The following is a 16,076-nucleotide window of genomic DNA, read 5'->3' on the forward strand; positions in this document are numbered from 1 at the left end:
ACACTTTTGGGTCCATTGTGTCCCACAGAAACTTTGGAAAGTGTTGCATGGTTTGGGCTAAGTTAGAATCAAGAAAAAAACTTGAAAAGAGAGCCTGGGTTCATAAATAAGATTTTATCTTTTGAACATATCAGATTCTTCAGATCCAAGATAATTCCTGTAAAATTCCAATGGCCTGTATTACAGAAATTGAAAAGCCAATCTTCAAAATTTGTACAGAACCACAAAAGGTTCCTGGTAGCAACAACAAACAAACAAAACCTTAAAAACTAAGAACAACATTGGAGGACTCTCATGCTTTCTGCTTTTGAATGTCACTACAAAACTTTTATAATTAAAACAGTGAGGTACTAGCATAAGGATAGTTCCAGAACATAAAGCTACTGAGTTCATCCCAGGGAAAAGGAATAATCTCTTCAACTGATGAGGCTGGGTATCCACACAAAAGAACTGAGTTAGACACATACCTCACACCAGCAATAAAAATTTAAATGAATCATTAACCTAAACATTATAACTAAATCCATAAATTATTAAAATGAAACAAAAGGGAAATATTAAGGACTTTGGGATTGACACTGGATTCTAGTAATGTCAGACTTCATGTAAAGATCTCTTTGCAACAAAGGACATTATCAAGAAATTGAAAACAAGCCTTGGAGGAAAGAAAATATCTTCAAATCATCTGTCTGGAAAATACTTAAAATCCAGACACACAAAGAAAGTGACATAAAACAACACAGTTGGAAAATGAGCAAAGGACATTGACAGGTATCTTTGAAAATACACATATAACCAACAAGCATGAGAAAGATGTTCACTCGTCTTTGAGCAAATGCAAAGCAAAGCCCAGGCATCAAGTCAGATCTGCTTTCACAACTACTAGGATGATTATGTCTCCATGGAATGAAAAAGATAAAAGTTATTGAGGGTGAGGAACAATTGGAGCCTTCTTCCATTGCTAGTGGGGATGTGGATGCTATGGCCACATAAGAAATGGGTTTGCCGGGTGTTGGTGACACACGCCTTTAATCCCAGCACTTGGGAGGCAGAGGCAGGCTGATCTCTGTGAGTTCGAGGCCAGCCTGGTCTACAAGAGCTAGTTCCAGGACAGCCTCCAAAGCCACAGAGAAACCCTGTCTCGAAAAACCAAAAAAAAAAAAAAAAAAAAAAAAGAAATGGGTTTGACGATGCACTGGAGCAACATACTTCCAGTGTATACAAACTGTCCCCAGGAGTCATGGGACCAAAGAAAATATTCGGACAGACCCAGGATTGCACAGAGTACAACCTACTGGAGACTTAGTAACAGAAATGTAGGTCTTGGTGGACAGGATACCATTTGGGTCCTTGCAATTGGGTGAGGACAAAAGTGAATTCAATTAAGCTGGAATGTACCTTGTTTAACCACACTAGCACCAAAGTGTCCTCTAAAGTACTGGTATTGATGGCCTCATCATTCTGGGATCAGCTGTAAAACACACATTATTCTAATAATTTGTTTATATTAACTTTCTGGGAGGCAAGGAGAGAAACTGAGAGTGCTGTTCAAATGTAGCCAGAGAATGTGCAACTCAGCATGGCTCCTTCTGTACAGGAAGTTCCCAAGAAGTAAAGTTACCAAATGACTCAGCATTTCCTTCAGAGATGCAGACCCAAGCGAATTCAAAACAGTGAATTGAATAAATAGTTGCATACCAATGTATAACCTATTGTGCTGGCTTATAATTGTGTTTGCAGCATTCTTCATAATACCAATAGAAGAAAACATCATGTGCCCATCAAAAGATTAGTGAACTGACAAAATATGATATAGCCAAGTAATGGAATATTATTCAACCTTTAAAGAGATAACAATTTTGATGCATGCTACAATGTAAGTAAATTTTTAAAACGTTATGCTAAGTTAAATAATGCACAAAAGAAAGGACAGTTATTGCATGGTTTGACTTTATGAAATATTTGGAGTAGATAAATTCAGAGAGAGAGAAAAAGCTAAGAGACTGGAGAAGAGAACAGAGGAATTTCTTAATAGTTACACAGCTTCTGTGATGAACAACTTTTAGAAATGGAAATCATTGTACAAAATGGTGAATGTGACTAATACTACCTTCTTGTACACTGAAAAAATGGTTAAAATAGTCAACATGTTATATATTGAACATAAATAAGATAATGTAAGAAATAAACAGCATATACTAAATACTTTAAATGGATAGGTTATATGATAAATGAACTATATAATAATTGACATATAAAAGGGAAAAAAGGATATCCTTGAGTCTACTAGAAGGAAAATATGTGAACTCTTTACAAACTAAGAGTGGGGGAAATATTCCTTGCTACTACTCAAAATCCAGAAACATGGAAAATAATATTAACTATATGAAATACATAGATAAATAATATTAACTATATAAAATACATGTAAAAATTATATGAAATACTACAGACAAAGCAAAAAACAAATTGCAATCTGGGAAAAGTTGCAACTTGTGTAAAAACCTGCATATATGTACTCCTAAAGTTGAGGAGTTTAGAGAAGGCCAGGAACCAATTGGAAAATACATGAGCAGACAGTTCACAGGGAAGGGACTGCAAATGACACTGGAAAGCCTGAAGAGATGCTCAACCTTGTCTGGAAGAGAAACTGATGTTGTTTCTGTGGGATGAGCTCATTGCTTGTCTTATAGGGAAAAGCCCCAAATACTGATAATATTTCATTGACATGGAAAATAAACAAGTCCTTCTGTTTATTACTGCATGAGAGAGAAAGTTGAGATTCTTTTTCAAATTGTGTGTGTGTGTGTGTGTGTGTGTGTGTGTGTCTGTGTGTGTGTGTGCACTCTTACATGTGGTGATCCCAATAATGGATTGGAGAAGTTACAAAATGACATGTGCATAGACATGTGTTGTTTGCAAAATGTTAAATGAGCTCAAGTAATCAATATTGGAAGGTTAATAGAATAAACTCATGTATATAAAAATGAAACAATGCAAAGGGGGAATAGGGAAGGCATCAGCACACCCTGACTGGGGTAGGGGTAGACACTCTGGGGGTGAGGGTAGATAATTAGAAGCAGGGGATCTTATGTGGTTACTTAGGAATATGGATTTGGGTTCTTCAGTTTGGCCCTAAGTTTTAAGGGAGAGTCAATATATAGGAAAGTAATTAATTAATAAGTCCTGGCCATTTGGGGCCCATAGCTCCAGGGGCTTTTGGCTAGGTACCTGAACTACATACTATACATGTGGGTAACTTCATGAACTAGATACTGTATCTATGTCTACCAGCATTCATGAGGTAGAGGAAGGCATATCTCTGTGAGTTTGAAGCCAGCCTGGTCTACAGAGTGAGTTCCAGGGCAGCCTCCAAAGTTACACAGAGAAACCCTGTCTTGGGGAAAAAAAGAATATTAAGGCAGTAAAAACACATAATTCACCATCTGATCAGATACAGATACACAAATGAATCCTATTTTAAATTTCCAAATGAGGAAAATGAGGATTCTCAGAAGGGTCAAGTAACTTCCCTGGTGGCCGCTGGCTCAGTAAAGTTTGAAACCAAATCTAAACCCACATCTGTGTGACTTCACCAACCACGGGGTTTCTGCTACTTTATGTCACCAGTTAAGAATGGTCTATCTTTGTATAATTTAAATGCCACTTTCTAGAAAAGTACTTTCTATTCTTTAAATGTGGGTCACTGAGTTTATGTGAGAACACATTCTCCAGCTGAATAATACACAAACAAATCATAATTTAATACATCTTAGGATAACATTGGGATATAAGCTTAAAGCATTTAGCACACTCAACATGAAATCTGATTTCCAATAAAAATAATATGGCAAATCCATGGATTCAGTTATACTTATGCTGGCTTTTTTACATCTCTAGGGGGCAATATGAGCTCCAAGGAGGAGTTGAGGACTGATTCAGACTGCTGAAAACATGGAGAAACCATTACCTCCAAAAGACAACTGCGGGGCCAGCTGTTCTGTTTCCTTGTATAGCACTCGACACCCTTCTAGCTCCATCTTTTGGTATAGGTATTTGCTGCAGTGCCAATTATAGATATCAGCTAGCTAGCTAGATGATGTCATGTCATCTCTTGGGGATGGTACGACAACAGCTTGCCTTTCTCGCTCCTTGGCATGCCATATTGCAGACAATGTCACCATGGCTTGGGATATCTGTACGACCCAGCCCTCCGGTCACATGAGGTGATATGTGGGGAGATAGTGACCTGTGGCAGGGGAAGCCAACAGATAAACACTTCCCTTTTTTCACTTGTGTAGAATCGTAAGACACATCTCTAAGATTCTCAGAAAGTACCACAAAATCAGAGCTCACTATGAAAGCCACAGGGCCTCTGGGGCAGTGGAAGCTCTCTGTAGACTATGCTGAAACCAGCCCCAGCATTTAATTATAAAAGAAACAGAAGTTCAAGAAAATCTAATTGCATGGCCTGGAAATATCATCTATGGCTCTAATAAAAAGGGATGGGTCTTTGGAATCTAGAAGGGGACACTCTGTAGACTTCACACTCTTAAATCCACAGATTGTTTTCACTCTCAATGACAACAGTCTCTTCCCTCCTGAGAATGAAGAGCAGTCTCCCCATGTCTGGACATGTTGCAAAGAAACTTGCTTCATACCATAACTTTATTTTCTTTGCGTCTGTTCCCCATTGTCTCGACTTCTAAACCAAGCTATCCCAACACAGCCTCTGTAAGAACTTGCAATTCATGCTCTATAAAAAAAACTACAGCAAAGGTTTTCACTTTGGACAGTTGGGGCATTTGGGGATAGATAGCTCTTTGTTGAGCAGGGCTATTCTTAGTGTTATAGGACATTTAACACCTCATCTGCCTTCTACCCACTAGATGTCAGCAGATCTCTTTCAGTAATGACAACCAAAAAATGTCTCAAAACATCATCAAATGTCCCCTGGGGAATTAAAAAAAAACCTGATGCTGAGAACTACTGAAATATGCTAAATCAAAAGATACTGCAGAGGAGGGGGCGTAATAAGCACCAATAGGGACAAGTAGGACGTACATGAAAATATTGAGAGCTTTAGATGAGAAGTAAAAATACAGTTGTAAGGCTGGACAGAGGATGACATCAGCCGATTTGCATTTCAATGTTTTGGCAAGGACAGGTGGAGTAAGTTCTAACACAGCCTTTGTCTTCCTTGGGCAGATGATGAACTATGAGGTAAAGATGCTAGGACAGTACTGAATAGGTGCAGAGAGTTAGAAGGATCCGGGAAGCAGGAATGTCAGAATGAATTTACTCCGAAAAGAAAGAAGAGTGACTAGACTGTTTCCCAGAAGGAAGGGTGTTGGAGTGAATGTAATACAAAATTATAGATAGTCCTCACCACTTTCCTATGTTGCCCGGAGGTAATGTCATATAAGCTGCCCTAATATCAGACCATTTGCCCTAAATATATAACTAGATCCAGTGAAAATCATCCTAAGTAGCCTTGACTAGAAGATATTACTCTCAAGAGAAAATAGGTCCCTGTTTATTATTTCTCCTATTTTTTCCAAAATTCCTTTTTTGATAAATGTTGAAAGACACTGTGCATAGCTCATCTGTCATTTTCTTAACAAATTCCTCCTGGTAGAGTATGTTATCCTCTTTAGAAATCACCTTGTCTAGGCCTACCCCACTGCCAACTCCTTCTGGGGTAGGATTTATGTCTGAATAGCCTTTTTACCTGGAATCAAAGTTCCAGACACTCAACCATTTGCCAGGAATGTGGCCTAATGAAGCACCTGTGTTACAGCCTGAAATCCTGGCTTTATCCATGTCTCTTCAAAGTTATGATCAGCCACAAAATCTACAAGAAATTAGTAAAAAGGGGGCTAGTGAACTAAGTTTAAGTTCTCAGTGGTGCTCTTATCTTAAGACCATACTGGTATTTATCAACTACCTCCCACACTACTCTTTCTTGAGTAGCGTATCAGTGATCTAGGTTGTTTCTATAGTAAGCTAATATAATATACAGCCTCAGACTTTATTTTTGGGCTACAGCTGTAATTCTTGCCTCGTGAGCGTCTTCCTGGGTGCAGGGTCTCCAAGCTAACCGCCCCATTTAGTTGTTGTCATTCCTGATTCCTTCATTCTGATGTTGTGCAACAGTGATCCCTGATTCTTTTGCTAATCACAGCTGACTAATTACCCCCACCAGTTCATTCCTTTCTTTGCAAACTGGTTCATTTCTGTAAGAAATACAAAGTTTCAAGCTCAGTTAATTCCTCGCTGTATCCTAGTGGAGTCACTCCCAATTTACTATCTGACGAACCAATGTTGCAATCTCGCACGAAGCAAACATCATCTTAAAGTGAAGATTCTGGTTCAGAGAGTTTCTGAAAAGCAGCCAAGCAGCAGGTCTGCGCAATCCAGTTAGAATATGAGGTTCCTAAGTGCCGTGGTTCTAGACCTTAGCTGTTTATGGGAATTAAGTGAGAAGAAATCAAAGAACTAATGATGTTTAGGTTCCATTTACATAGAATCTGACTTAACTCAGAAGTGCTTGCTCCCAAACTCTGATCCCAAGATTCTAGAGTTAACAGGGTTTTACAAACACAGAAAACAGTTAATGAACTCTCAAATGAATTGCCACAAGGACCAGAATGGGTACTTCTAGAGAAAAGGAAATACCACCTGTCAGCTCCTCCTGTTGGCCTGTTCCAGTGGCTCCAACCTTCCTAACACTGTGGCCCTTTAGCACAGTTCCACCTGCTGTGGTGCTCACCCCCCACCCATACAATTATTTTCGTTACCACCTCATAACTAATTTTGCTACTGTTATGAATCATAATGTAAATATCTGATGTACAGGGTATCCGATATACAAACCTGTGAAAGTGTCCCAGGTTGACAACTACTGGCCAATGCGAATGTAGGCCACGCCCTTGCCCTTTCACGCCCACTGTACGGCCTGCCCCTAGATATCCCGCCTCTTCCACGTTCATTGGCTGGTCCCGCACTTCCGGTTCCACGGGTCAACTTCCGGTTCGGAGCGTTCACGTGACAGGATACGGGAAGTGGCGGGTTCTGGCTGCTCTTGGTCTCTGCTCAATGAGCGGTGGTTCGTATTGGCTGTCGCTGCCGGTGCCCTTCCAGTGTCGGTCTCGGAGCACCCGCCTCCGCCGGGCCGGCCTCGCGGTAAGCTTCCCTTCGGGGACCGCGCGCGCTCCTGGAGGTGGCCCAAGTGGAGGCGCTGTTCCGTCCGCTCCGGGTCCGCCGCTCCCGGGTGACCCGGCCCACCCTGCTCCCTCCGGGGATGCGCATCTCGGGCTGCGTCCTCACCGCTTGCTGTCATCCGGAAGAGAAAACTGCTCAGAGAGTGGGCAATGCCCTTAGAGATTTATAAGGACATGTTGATATGAACCAGTGCAAGCCATGTCACGTCCTTCTCTCCCAAGCCAGTTTGGGGAAAAAAGAAAGAAATCTGTCCCGGATGGGCGGAACCGTGGAGGGAGAGACCCGGCTGTCTCTTGTGGATGACAGCCCTCGCGTTGAGATGTCTCAGGCCTTTGCACTGACACATAATGTAATGATGGCCCGACTGAGCTGAGGGAAACGAGTCCCAAGATGAATGGTGGTTAGCTGTCTCTGTTCCGTCCAGCCTTGGGGTTTTAGGAAGCGAAAGTCTAAAGAGAGCTCAGAGTGTGGGCATGGGTTTTAAGCTTGGGCAAAAGCTGTAAAGGCCACTATTAATTTACTTGCTGGCAAACTGAAAGGTCCTGTAAACACTGGAGGGTTCACTACTAGCCCCAAAGACTGCCTGTCAGGTAGCTGCCATCCCACTCATGTCTGTCAGATTCTCCGCTATACCCCAAGAGTGCTGCCTGGCACTTAGCAGATAACAGTATTTGCTGAATTGTGTCTAACTCGTTTATGAGTTATGACCAACCCTCTCCCGTTTTACCATTTATCATGCACTGATTCTTTGGTGGTGAGCACTGGCCATTATTGTTCTTTTGACCATTTTTACTGTTGCAGTAAAACAGGTTACATCAAGAGGTTTTTGTTAAGTACCAAACACACAAACCTGTGATGGCGCACTCTGCTTTCAGAGATGGCTGTGGAGATCCAGGTCATGGCATTCATGTCCCAATTAGATAGCAAGCGCTTGTCTAGTAAATGCTGTAGACATTTCGATGCAAGATCAGTGTGGATTAAGACCTGTATTGAATCAACTTCAAACAAACCCAGAGATGTGGGGTTGAATAGGGAGAAGACACTGTGTTCCACGTGGGGAAGTGCTCAAGCAAAGATTGCAAGCCAGAAGTGAGCAGAGTGCTTGGAATTGAAAGGTTTGCTTTGAGAACATTCGGCTAATGTTGAACAGGAGGGTGGTGTAAGGAACAGTTTTAAAGTCACTGGCTTGTTTTTCGGGGTTGTAGAAAACCAAGAAAGAGGCAAAAGGTGCTATTACACAAAGGTAATAAAAGAAAGCCTTGGTCGATGTGTTTGGCAGCAAATCAGAGGAAGAAGAAATTACATGTAGATGGAGAGGTCACAGAGTGTGCTAGCAGGCTTCCTGGTAACATGGAAAAAGCAGAGGAAGAATAAATTACATGTAGATGGAGAGGTCACAGAGTGTGCTAGCAGGCTTCCTGGTAACATGGAGGAAGTGATCAGTTATGACAGATTTTGCTTGCAGATTGAAATCGGAAAGTGGCAAGTTTGAGGTAACCGTCCCTGGTCTGTTACTGAGTGCTACAGTGTCACTTCACTTACGTGCTTACTAAGCACCTACTGTGTGCCTCTTGTCAGCTGCTAGGAATATAAAGCTGAATAAGATAAGGGCCATTCCAACTGAGAACTACTTTTATTAGGGGTAAGAGTGCTGTAGCTAGAAAATGCAGTTTGGAAGGACTGTTTTCACAGTAGAGGTGAAACGCCAAACAGTGGAAAAGGAAGTTTTCTAGGAGAAAAGGCTTTGAAGAAGAGAAAATGTCTTAGCAGAATCTTTGTGGGGGAGTTAGAATTTGATATATTGAAAAGTATTTCAGAAAAAGGAATAAAGTGAACAAAAACCCAGAGGCAGAACAGCAAACTGGACAGTGTCCAGGGTAGTTTGAGGCTAAGATGGAACAGAGCTGTAATGTCACATCCTGCCCTAGGACATGTTAAGGGATGAGCTGGCTAGTTTTATATCAACATTAACAGAAACTAGAGTCATCTGAAAGGAGGGAACCTGGGTTGAGAAAATGCCTTCATTAAGATTGGACTGTAAGGCATTTTCTTAATTAGTGGTTGATGGAGGAGGGCCCAGCCCATTGTGAGTGGTGCCATCCCTGGGCTGGTGGTCCTGGATTCTATAAGAAAACACGCTGAGCAAGCCATTAAGCAGCACCCCTCCATGGCCTCTGCATCAGCTCCTGCCTCTGGGGTCCTGCCCTGTTTGAGTTCCTGTCCTGACTTCTTTTGATGATGAACGGTGATGTGGAAGTGTAAGCCAGATAAGCCCTTTCCTTCCCAAGTTGCTTTTCACCATGGTATTCATCACAGCAATAGTGATGTGTAACTAGGACAAGGGGTTAGTAACATGGACACTCCATAATAGAGTGGAGTTTAGGGTAGGAGAATGGGGAGAAGAGAGCCCTAGGGAGAATTGCACTTCCTGGTTCGTTCTCTGTGGGGCAGGGGAGGCCATTTCTGCAGAGGGAGAGACTAGATTGAGGGTAGGAGAGTAGTAAGAATTTGCAACAAGAGTGATAACTGGGGAAAGGAATTCATCAGAGGTAGTGGTAGAGAATTGCTGGGCGGCTTGAAGCCCCAGCTTGGACTGGGTTTAGATATTGGCAATGATGTGACACACACAGCTTTTTCTACTAGCTTTAGAGAAGTAAAGAGCAAACCCAGTTTATGGAGATGGATAAGTGAGGATAAATTGGCCTGCAGGTGTGGTAAACTGATCAAAGGGGATAGATGCTGTGGGTATGGGGAAGTGAGTACCACCTCCAGGCTAGCTTGGGAAAGAAGAGGCAGCTGAGGCCCACGATGAGGTGAATGAAGGATGGAAATGGAAGCTGTGGGTTATATGAGAAAAAGTTTTGCAGTTGGAATACAGATAGAAGCTTCACAGAATAAAATGTAGAAGAGACACAGTTTGTAGGATTTCTACAAAGTAGTCATTGTTCTATAAAAATGTACTTAGTTAAAGCTCATGTTGTCTTCCTTTTCCTATTGAAAGAAATGGTAGTGGAAGAAATAAATTCCATAGGCACATTTGCATTGGAAAATAGTAATAGATACATAAAAGGAAAACCATTTAAATTATTCTCATTAAAAATTGAAGATTTTTTAAAAAGTAAAACTATTTTATTATTTAAATCTAGATAGGAATATACAATATCAAAATTTCAGGAGAAAAAATTCTGAACATTAAGAGTAAATGTAAAAAATGTTCTACTATGCTTATCTTCTCCATTTGTTTTTCCCTCCTTCCTTCACTGTATTGTGGGATACTTCCCATAGTTTGTTTTTTTTTATATAAAACTGTGCTGTATTTTATTCAATTTTTAGGTTTTAAACATTTTTAAATTTTTTATTAAGTTATTTTTTACATTCCAATCCCAGTTCCCTCTCCCTCCTCTCCTCTCCATCTCCCCACTCCCCAACCCTATTTGCTCCTCGGAATGGGCCCAGCCTCCCCTCGGAAGTCTACTAAGTCTGTCCCATCATCTTGTTGAGGCAGGACCAAGGCATCTCTCCACCCCCACATCCCTGGGTCAAGGCTGAGCAAGGTATCTCTCCAAATAGAATGGACTCCACTAAGTCAGTTTGTGCATTAGTGTTAGATCTTGCACCCTCTGCCAGTGACCTCATATATTGTCCCAGCTGCACCACTGTCACCTACATTAAGGGAGTCTAGTTCAGTCTTATGCAGGTTCCCTGTTTGTCAGACAGGAATCAGGAAGATTTTTAAAAATTAATTTATTGTTTGAAGAAAGACTGAATTAGATGAGAAGAAAGGAAATGGAAAGCTACTTTTACAATGATTTTATATGTAATTCACTTATAAGATTTCCCCATTTGAAGTGTCCCTTCATTGTTTAGTATATTCACAAGTTTTTATACCACCAAACTAAGTGAGAACATTTTCCTCTCCCCATTAGCAGCAGTTTCCACTCTTCCTCTCTGTCTCCTAGCAACTGTTCATCTTTCTGCCTTCATGAATTTTTTTCCCATTCTAAGCATTTGTTATAAATGTAGGCCTATCGTATATGATCTTTTGTACCTGGTTTCTTTTGCTTAGCACAGTGTTTTTCTGATTTATTGTGCTGGTGTCATTCCTTCATTTTTATTATTTTTCACAGCCTAAATGTGTCAAATTTTCATTATCTGTCCATGGATGAACATTTGACTTCTTTTTGACTACTGCAAAATGTAGTTCACCTTCTGTGTCTGCAAGTTCCAAATCCATTCATTCAACCAGTTGCCAAATGAAGATATTTGGGGAAAAAATGGTTTTTGTATTGAGCAAGTATGGAGTTTTTTTTCTAATATCTTTAAACAGTACAGAATAACAAGCATTATATAGCATTTACATTGCATTTGGGATTATAAATAGTCTAGAGATGATACAAGTCTGTAAATTATATTCTAGCATTCTCTGTAGGGGCCTTAGACATCTGTAGGTTTTGGTATCTACAGGGGCCCTGGAGCTGGTGCCTCCCCACATATACTAAGGTTGGTTGTCATGTTTTGTAAACACTCACATGTGAGTTTTTCTGTGAAGATCTTTTTATTTCTTTTGAGAGCTGTGTGCTAGATAATAATGGTAGTTGTGTGCATGACTTTGAAGGCCCCGCCAGACTGTTTTCTGAAGCAATCCCACCAGCTGTGTGGGAGAGGCTCCTTCATCAGTGCTTGCTGCTGCTGTTGTCCTTCTATTTTAGCTTCCGAACATGAGGAAGTAGTAGGTATCTCACTGTGGATTTCATTTGTCTCTCAAGTAGTCTATGATATGGAAAGATTTTGGTTTCTGGTATTAGTTTGGCAAAAGCCAAAGAGCAGCCCCACAGAGGGAATCTTCCATCCCCTCCCCTTTTTTTAGACATGGTCTCTCACCAGACTGGCACTCCACAAATAAGTGAGGCTATAGTCAGTGAACCCCAGGAGTCTGCTTGACTCTGTCTTCCCAGCACTAGGTTAAAAGCAGGCCTCACCATGCGCTGCTAGTTGTGTGAGCTCTAGAGATCAAACACTTGTGAGGAAACACTTTATCAACAGAGCTATCGCTTCAGCCCAATACCGAACTTTTTTTTATATTTGTGGCTATTTGTACGTGTTGTACGTGTATGTGTGTGCATATATGTATGTATGTATGCATGTGTATGGATATGAGTAAATACATGATTATTTGTGTATATATAAGTGTTGTTGAATACTTGGAAAGATCTTTTTACTTCGACAATACTGGTTTTTTTTCTGATTGATTTCCAAACTTGTAACCTCATGCTTTTATGATGTACATATATTAATATATATTTATGTATTTACTAATGAAGACTTAATCATTTGAGTCGTAAATGAACAGTTTATGAGGGAAGGCAGTGATTTTGATAATGAGCATAATACCTCTGTTCTAAATTTTTTTCAGCTGAGAAAAGATGACAGCAATCAAGCATGCGTTACAGAGAGATATCTTCACACCAAACGATGAGCGCCTGCTGAGTATTGTGAATGTCTGCAAAGCGGGCAAAAAGAAAAAGAACTGTTTTTTGTGTGCCACAGGTGGGCATTTATTAAGCAAAAATATGTACTTGGTACTCCTTCATTCCTTAAGGTCATTTCTTTCTTTAAAAAATATTTTCATTGTTTCTATAACTGGAGAAAATTATTGAACTGACAAATGAATATTGAGAGGGTGTAAGAAAAACTGTAACTTGTATCTAAGGTGCAAGGCATGTCGTGTAAGATGGCAGCTCCGTTACCTTTGAAGTGTCTCCGTCCTCCTTACCCCACTCCACTTTACAGCAGCAGGTGTCTGGTCTCCTGGATCCTATCGCGCTCACCACGTATGATGTGCTTGTCTTTAAACTTTTAATTAATGGAATTATGATTCTTTGTGGCCCCTCCCATCCAACAGTGCCTTCGTGAGAATTTTGTTGTGTTTTGGAGTTCTTCATTTCACTTTTTGAGACAGGGTCTCACTGTGTTGCCTTGACTAGCCTGGAGCTCGGGGATCCACCTCCCTCAGCAATCTGCCACCACACCTGGCCACAGTTTGCTTTTTCTCCCTTCACAAGGCTCTAATCCCTTCCTGGTCACTGCTGGGACAGATTGCACTGGGAGTGTCCCATCATCACCATACCTGTCCTACCAGGGGTGCGTGGTAGGTTTGTTTCTAAGCTTTGCTGTTTAGACAGCTCATCTGTGAATGTTTGTGCTTGTCTTCTGCTATACACACTGAAATTATTTTAAAACAGATAGTGCTGTAATGTACAATTATTTCAAAAAGGAATTCTTTTTACTCCCACCGTAGGGTGGTTCTCTTGTGTTCTCTGTGCCTGATTCAGCAGTTGCTTCTGACAGACTAACTGTTGCCAGGACGGCAGGAATGATGCCGTGTCTTATTGTGGTTTTAAATGCGCTTTCCTAATTCATGATGAGGTCGAGCTTCTTATGAATTTATTAGCCATTTACTTTGCTTATGAAATGTGCCACATAAGCCCTTTGCTCATTTTCCTATTGGCTTGGTTGTCCTTATATGAGTTTGTACAGTTTTTTATTATTTTTATCTGGATAGATATTGTAAGATCTGTTATTTGCATAGATATTTCTACTATGTGGTTGTATGCTTTCTGGTTTATTGCATTTTTTATGGTTCCTCTTAGTGAAATTTATAATTGTCATTAAATAACATTAATCTTGGGCTTTATGGCTTCTACTATATTAGTTTGTAAAGGTTTTGATTTACTTGTGTCTTAGAGAGTGTGGTGTATTTGTATGTGTCTGTCTATGTGTATGAGTTCATGCTTGTATTTCAGAGTTTTCTCTTATATCTCATTTTTGTTTTATTTTGTTCTTTACTCTTTCACCTTTATTTTAGAATCAACTTCTTAAGTTCCAGATTTTATTGGGGCTTTGATTAGGATTGTTTTTAACCTATCGTTCAAGTTGTAGGGAACTTGCAAGTTTTAGTGACATGTTTCTGTCTGTGAACATTGCTGTCATATTTGTTACAAGGTATTCTTCCTCAGATCCGTGTGCTGTTACCAGTTTGATAATGTGAGCTTTGATAAAAGGAAATGATGGTGTCTTTTAAAAATACCCTGCTTGCCAGTATACTGTTTGGTTTTAAGATTTTGCATCCATATTCATTTTCTATATGTAATTTTCCTCTTGCTACCTTTGACTTTTTAACCACGGTTATTAAATAAGTCTGGGCACATGTCTTGTTTTCTCATTGGAATAGTTTTGTTTCAAGTTATTCTTTTCTTTGAAAACTTGGCAAGTAGAACTGCTAGACTAGTTTGGAGGAGTGGGAATGATGGCAGATTGCTGCTTAGTAGGTATGTTTTCCAAATATTCCTTAGCAGTGGTTCTGATCCTTCCTAATGCTGCAACCCTTTAATACAATTCCTCATGTTGTGGTGACCCCAACCATAAAATTATTCCATAGCTACTTCAGAACTGTGATTTTGCTGCTGTTATGAATCAGAATGTAAATATCTGATATTCAGGACATCTGTGAAAGGGTTGTTTGACCCCAGGTTGAGAACCATTGCTTTAGTTCATTTGGTATATAAGATTTTTAAGTGACTATTTGGGGATTTGTTGTTGTTTGTTCATTATTATTATTGTTGTTTAGAAAACCATTTGCTTTTCAAATGTATCAGCATTCATTCCAAATCCAAACTCCATTTGTTGCCAGAATCATGTTTTGAAACTAGCATGCTTTTTCTGTAATAGCAGACCTCACTACCTCAGATGGAGCCCTTGAAGAGCTGAGCACCATCTTTTGTGGTAACTTCCCTTCCTTCCACCTTCTATTACACCTTGCTGCCTGCATTGACTCACTTCCTGTTGCTCTTTGTGATGGCATTAGGCTCTTTCAGGACTCTGTACTTACACATGTCAATCATTAGATTTCCCTCCTATGCTTTACCTCTCAAGACATCTGTCTGCCTTCGACCTTCTAGTCTGATGTAGATGCTTCCTTTAGGAATCTGTGAATTCCTCAGTTGACTTATTACAAAATATTACACTTATTTTAGTGTCACCCTACCAGGCACCTGAAAGTCCCGTTTACAGTGAGTAAGTGCAGAATGAGTGGAAGACTAAAATTGCTAACAGTCGTGTGTATCTTGTTCAACAGTGACAACTGAACGCCCCGTGCAGGTGAAGGTGGTCAAAGTCAAGAAATCTGACAAAGGAGATTTCTACAAAAGGCAGATTGCTTGGGCCCTCCGAGACCTGGCTGTGGTAGATGCCAAAGATGCCATCAAAGTATGTTTTCCACAGTCCTTGAACTTGGGTTCAGAAAATGCCTATCATGTATACATAGCATTGTGTGCCCTGAGATGATCGGAACTTGTTCTGTGACTATAGGCCTTGAGCATAATAATATTATGTGTCATTTTAAATTAAATATGCTTAGTAGAAAATTCTATAAACTAGTATGAATTTTAAAGTAATATGTTGTGTGAGTTAACTTTCTTAAAAATGTTTATTATTTTGGTAAGATTTAGTTCAAAGCATGTATGATCTACATAAAGGAGCCTTCCTTCTTTACTCCTCCTGAGTGAAATGAAGGCTCACCACCCGAGACAGCCAATCTGGACAGTTGACGTTTGTGGTTCAATAAAAGGAAGTGATGGAAGGCAGGTTACACACTTTATTTTGAGGCGATTAAATAAAATTTTAAGGATATAAGTTTTATACCATGTTTGAGTGTGCTCAGATTTCAAGGATATAGTAATCACATTAAAGGCCATCTGTATTCTTGTTAGTTCAAGACTTTTATCAGTTGTAAACTGTGAAATTAAGTAGAGCTCCCTTCCTCTCAGTTAATGGTACTTCCTCTACCTCCCCTC

The 16,076-nt window shown here is 40.2% G+C and overlaps 1 protein-coding gene across 7 annotated transcripts in view; it reads left to right on the forward strand.

Annotated features, from left to right (window-relative positions):
- The first annotated feature begins 7,028 nt into the window (after positions 1-7,028).
- Exoc1 (exocyst complex component 1) overlaps positions 7,029-16,076 on the forward strand; it is a 47,854-nt gene continuing 38,806 nt past the window's right edge. For all 7 annotated transcript variants that reach the window (XM_040747242.1, XM_040747244.1, XM_005080765.4 and 4 more), the window contains exons 1-3: positions 7,029-7,185; positions 12,638-12,771; positions 15,359-15,489. In XM_040747242.1, coding sequence (XP_040603176.1) covers positions 12,648-12,771; positions 15,359-15,489 — 255 coding nt within the window. In that variant the 5' untranslated portion in view covers positions 7,029-7,185; positions 12,638-12,647. The remainder of the gene's footprint in view (positions 7,186-12,637; positions 12,772-15,358; positions 15,490-16,076) is intronic.

The sequence above is a fragment of the Mesocricetus auratus genome, unplaced genomic scaffold, assembly GCF_017639785.1.
Source record: "Mesocricetus auratus isolate SY011 unplaced genomic scaffold, BCM_Maur_2.0 Super-Scaffold_100006, whole genome shotgun sequence".
In the NCBI taxonomy this organism is placed as follows: Eukaryota; Metazoa; Chordata; class Mammalia; order Rodentia; family Cricetidae; genus Mesocricetus; species Mesocricetus auratus.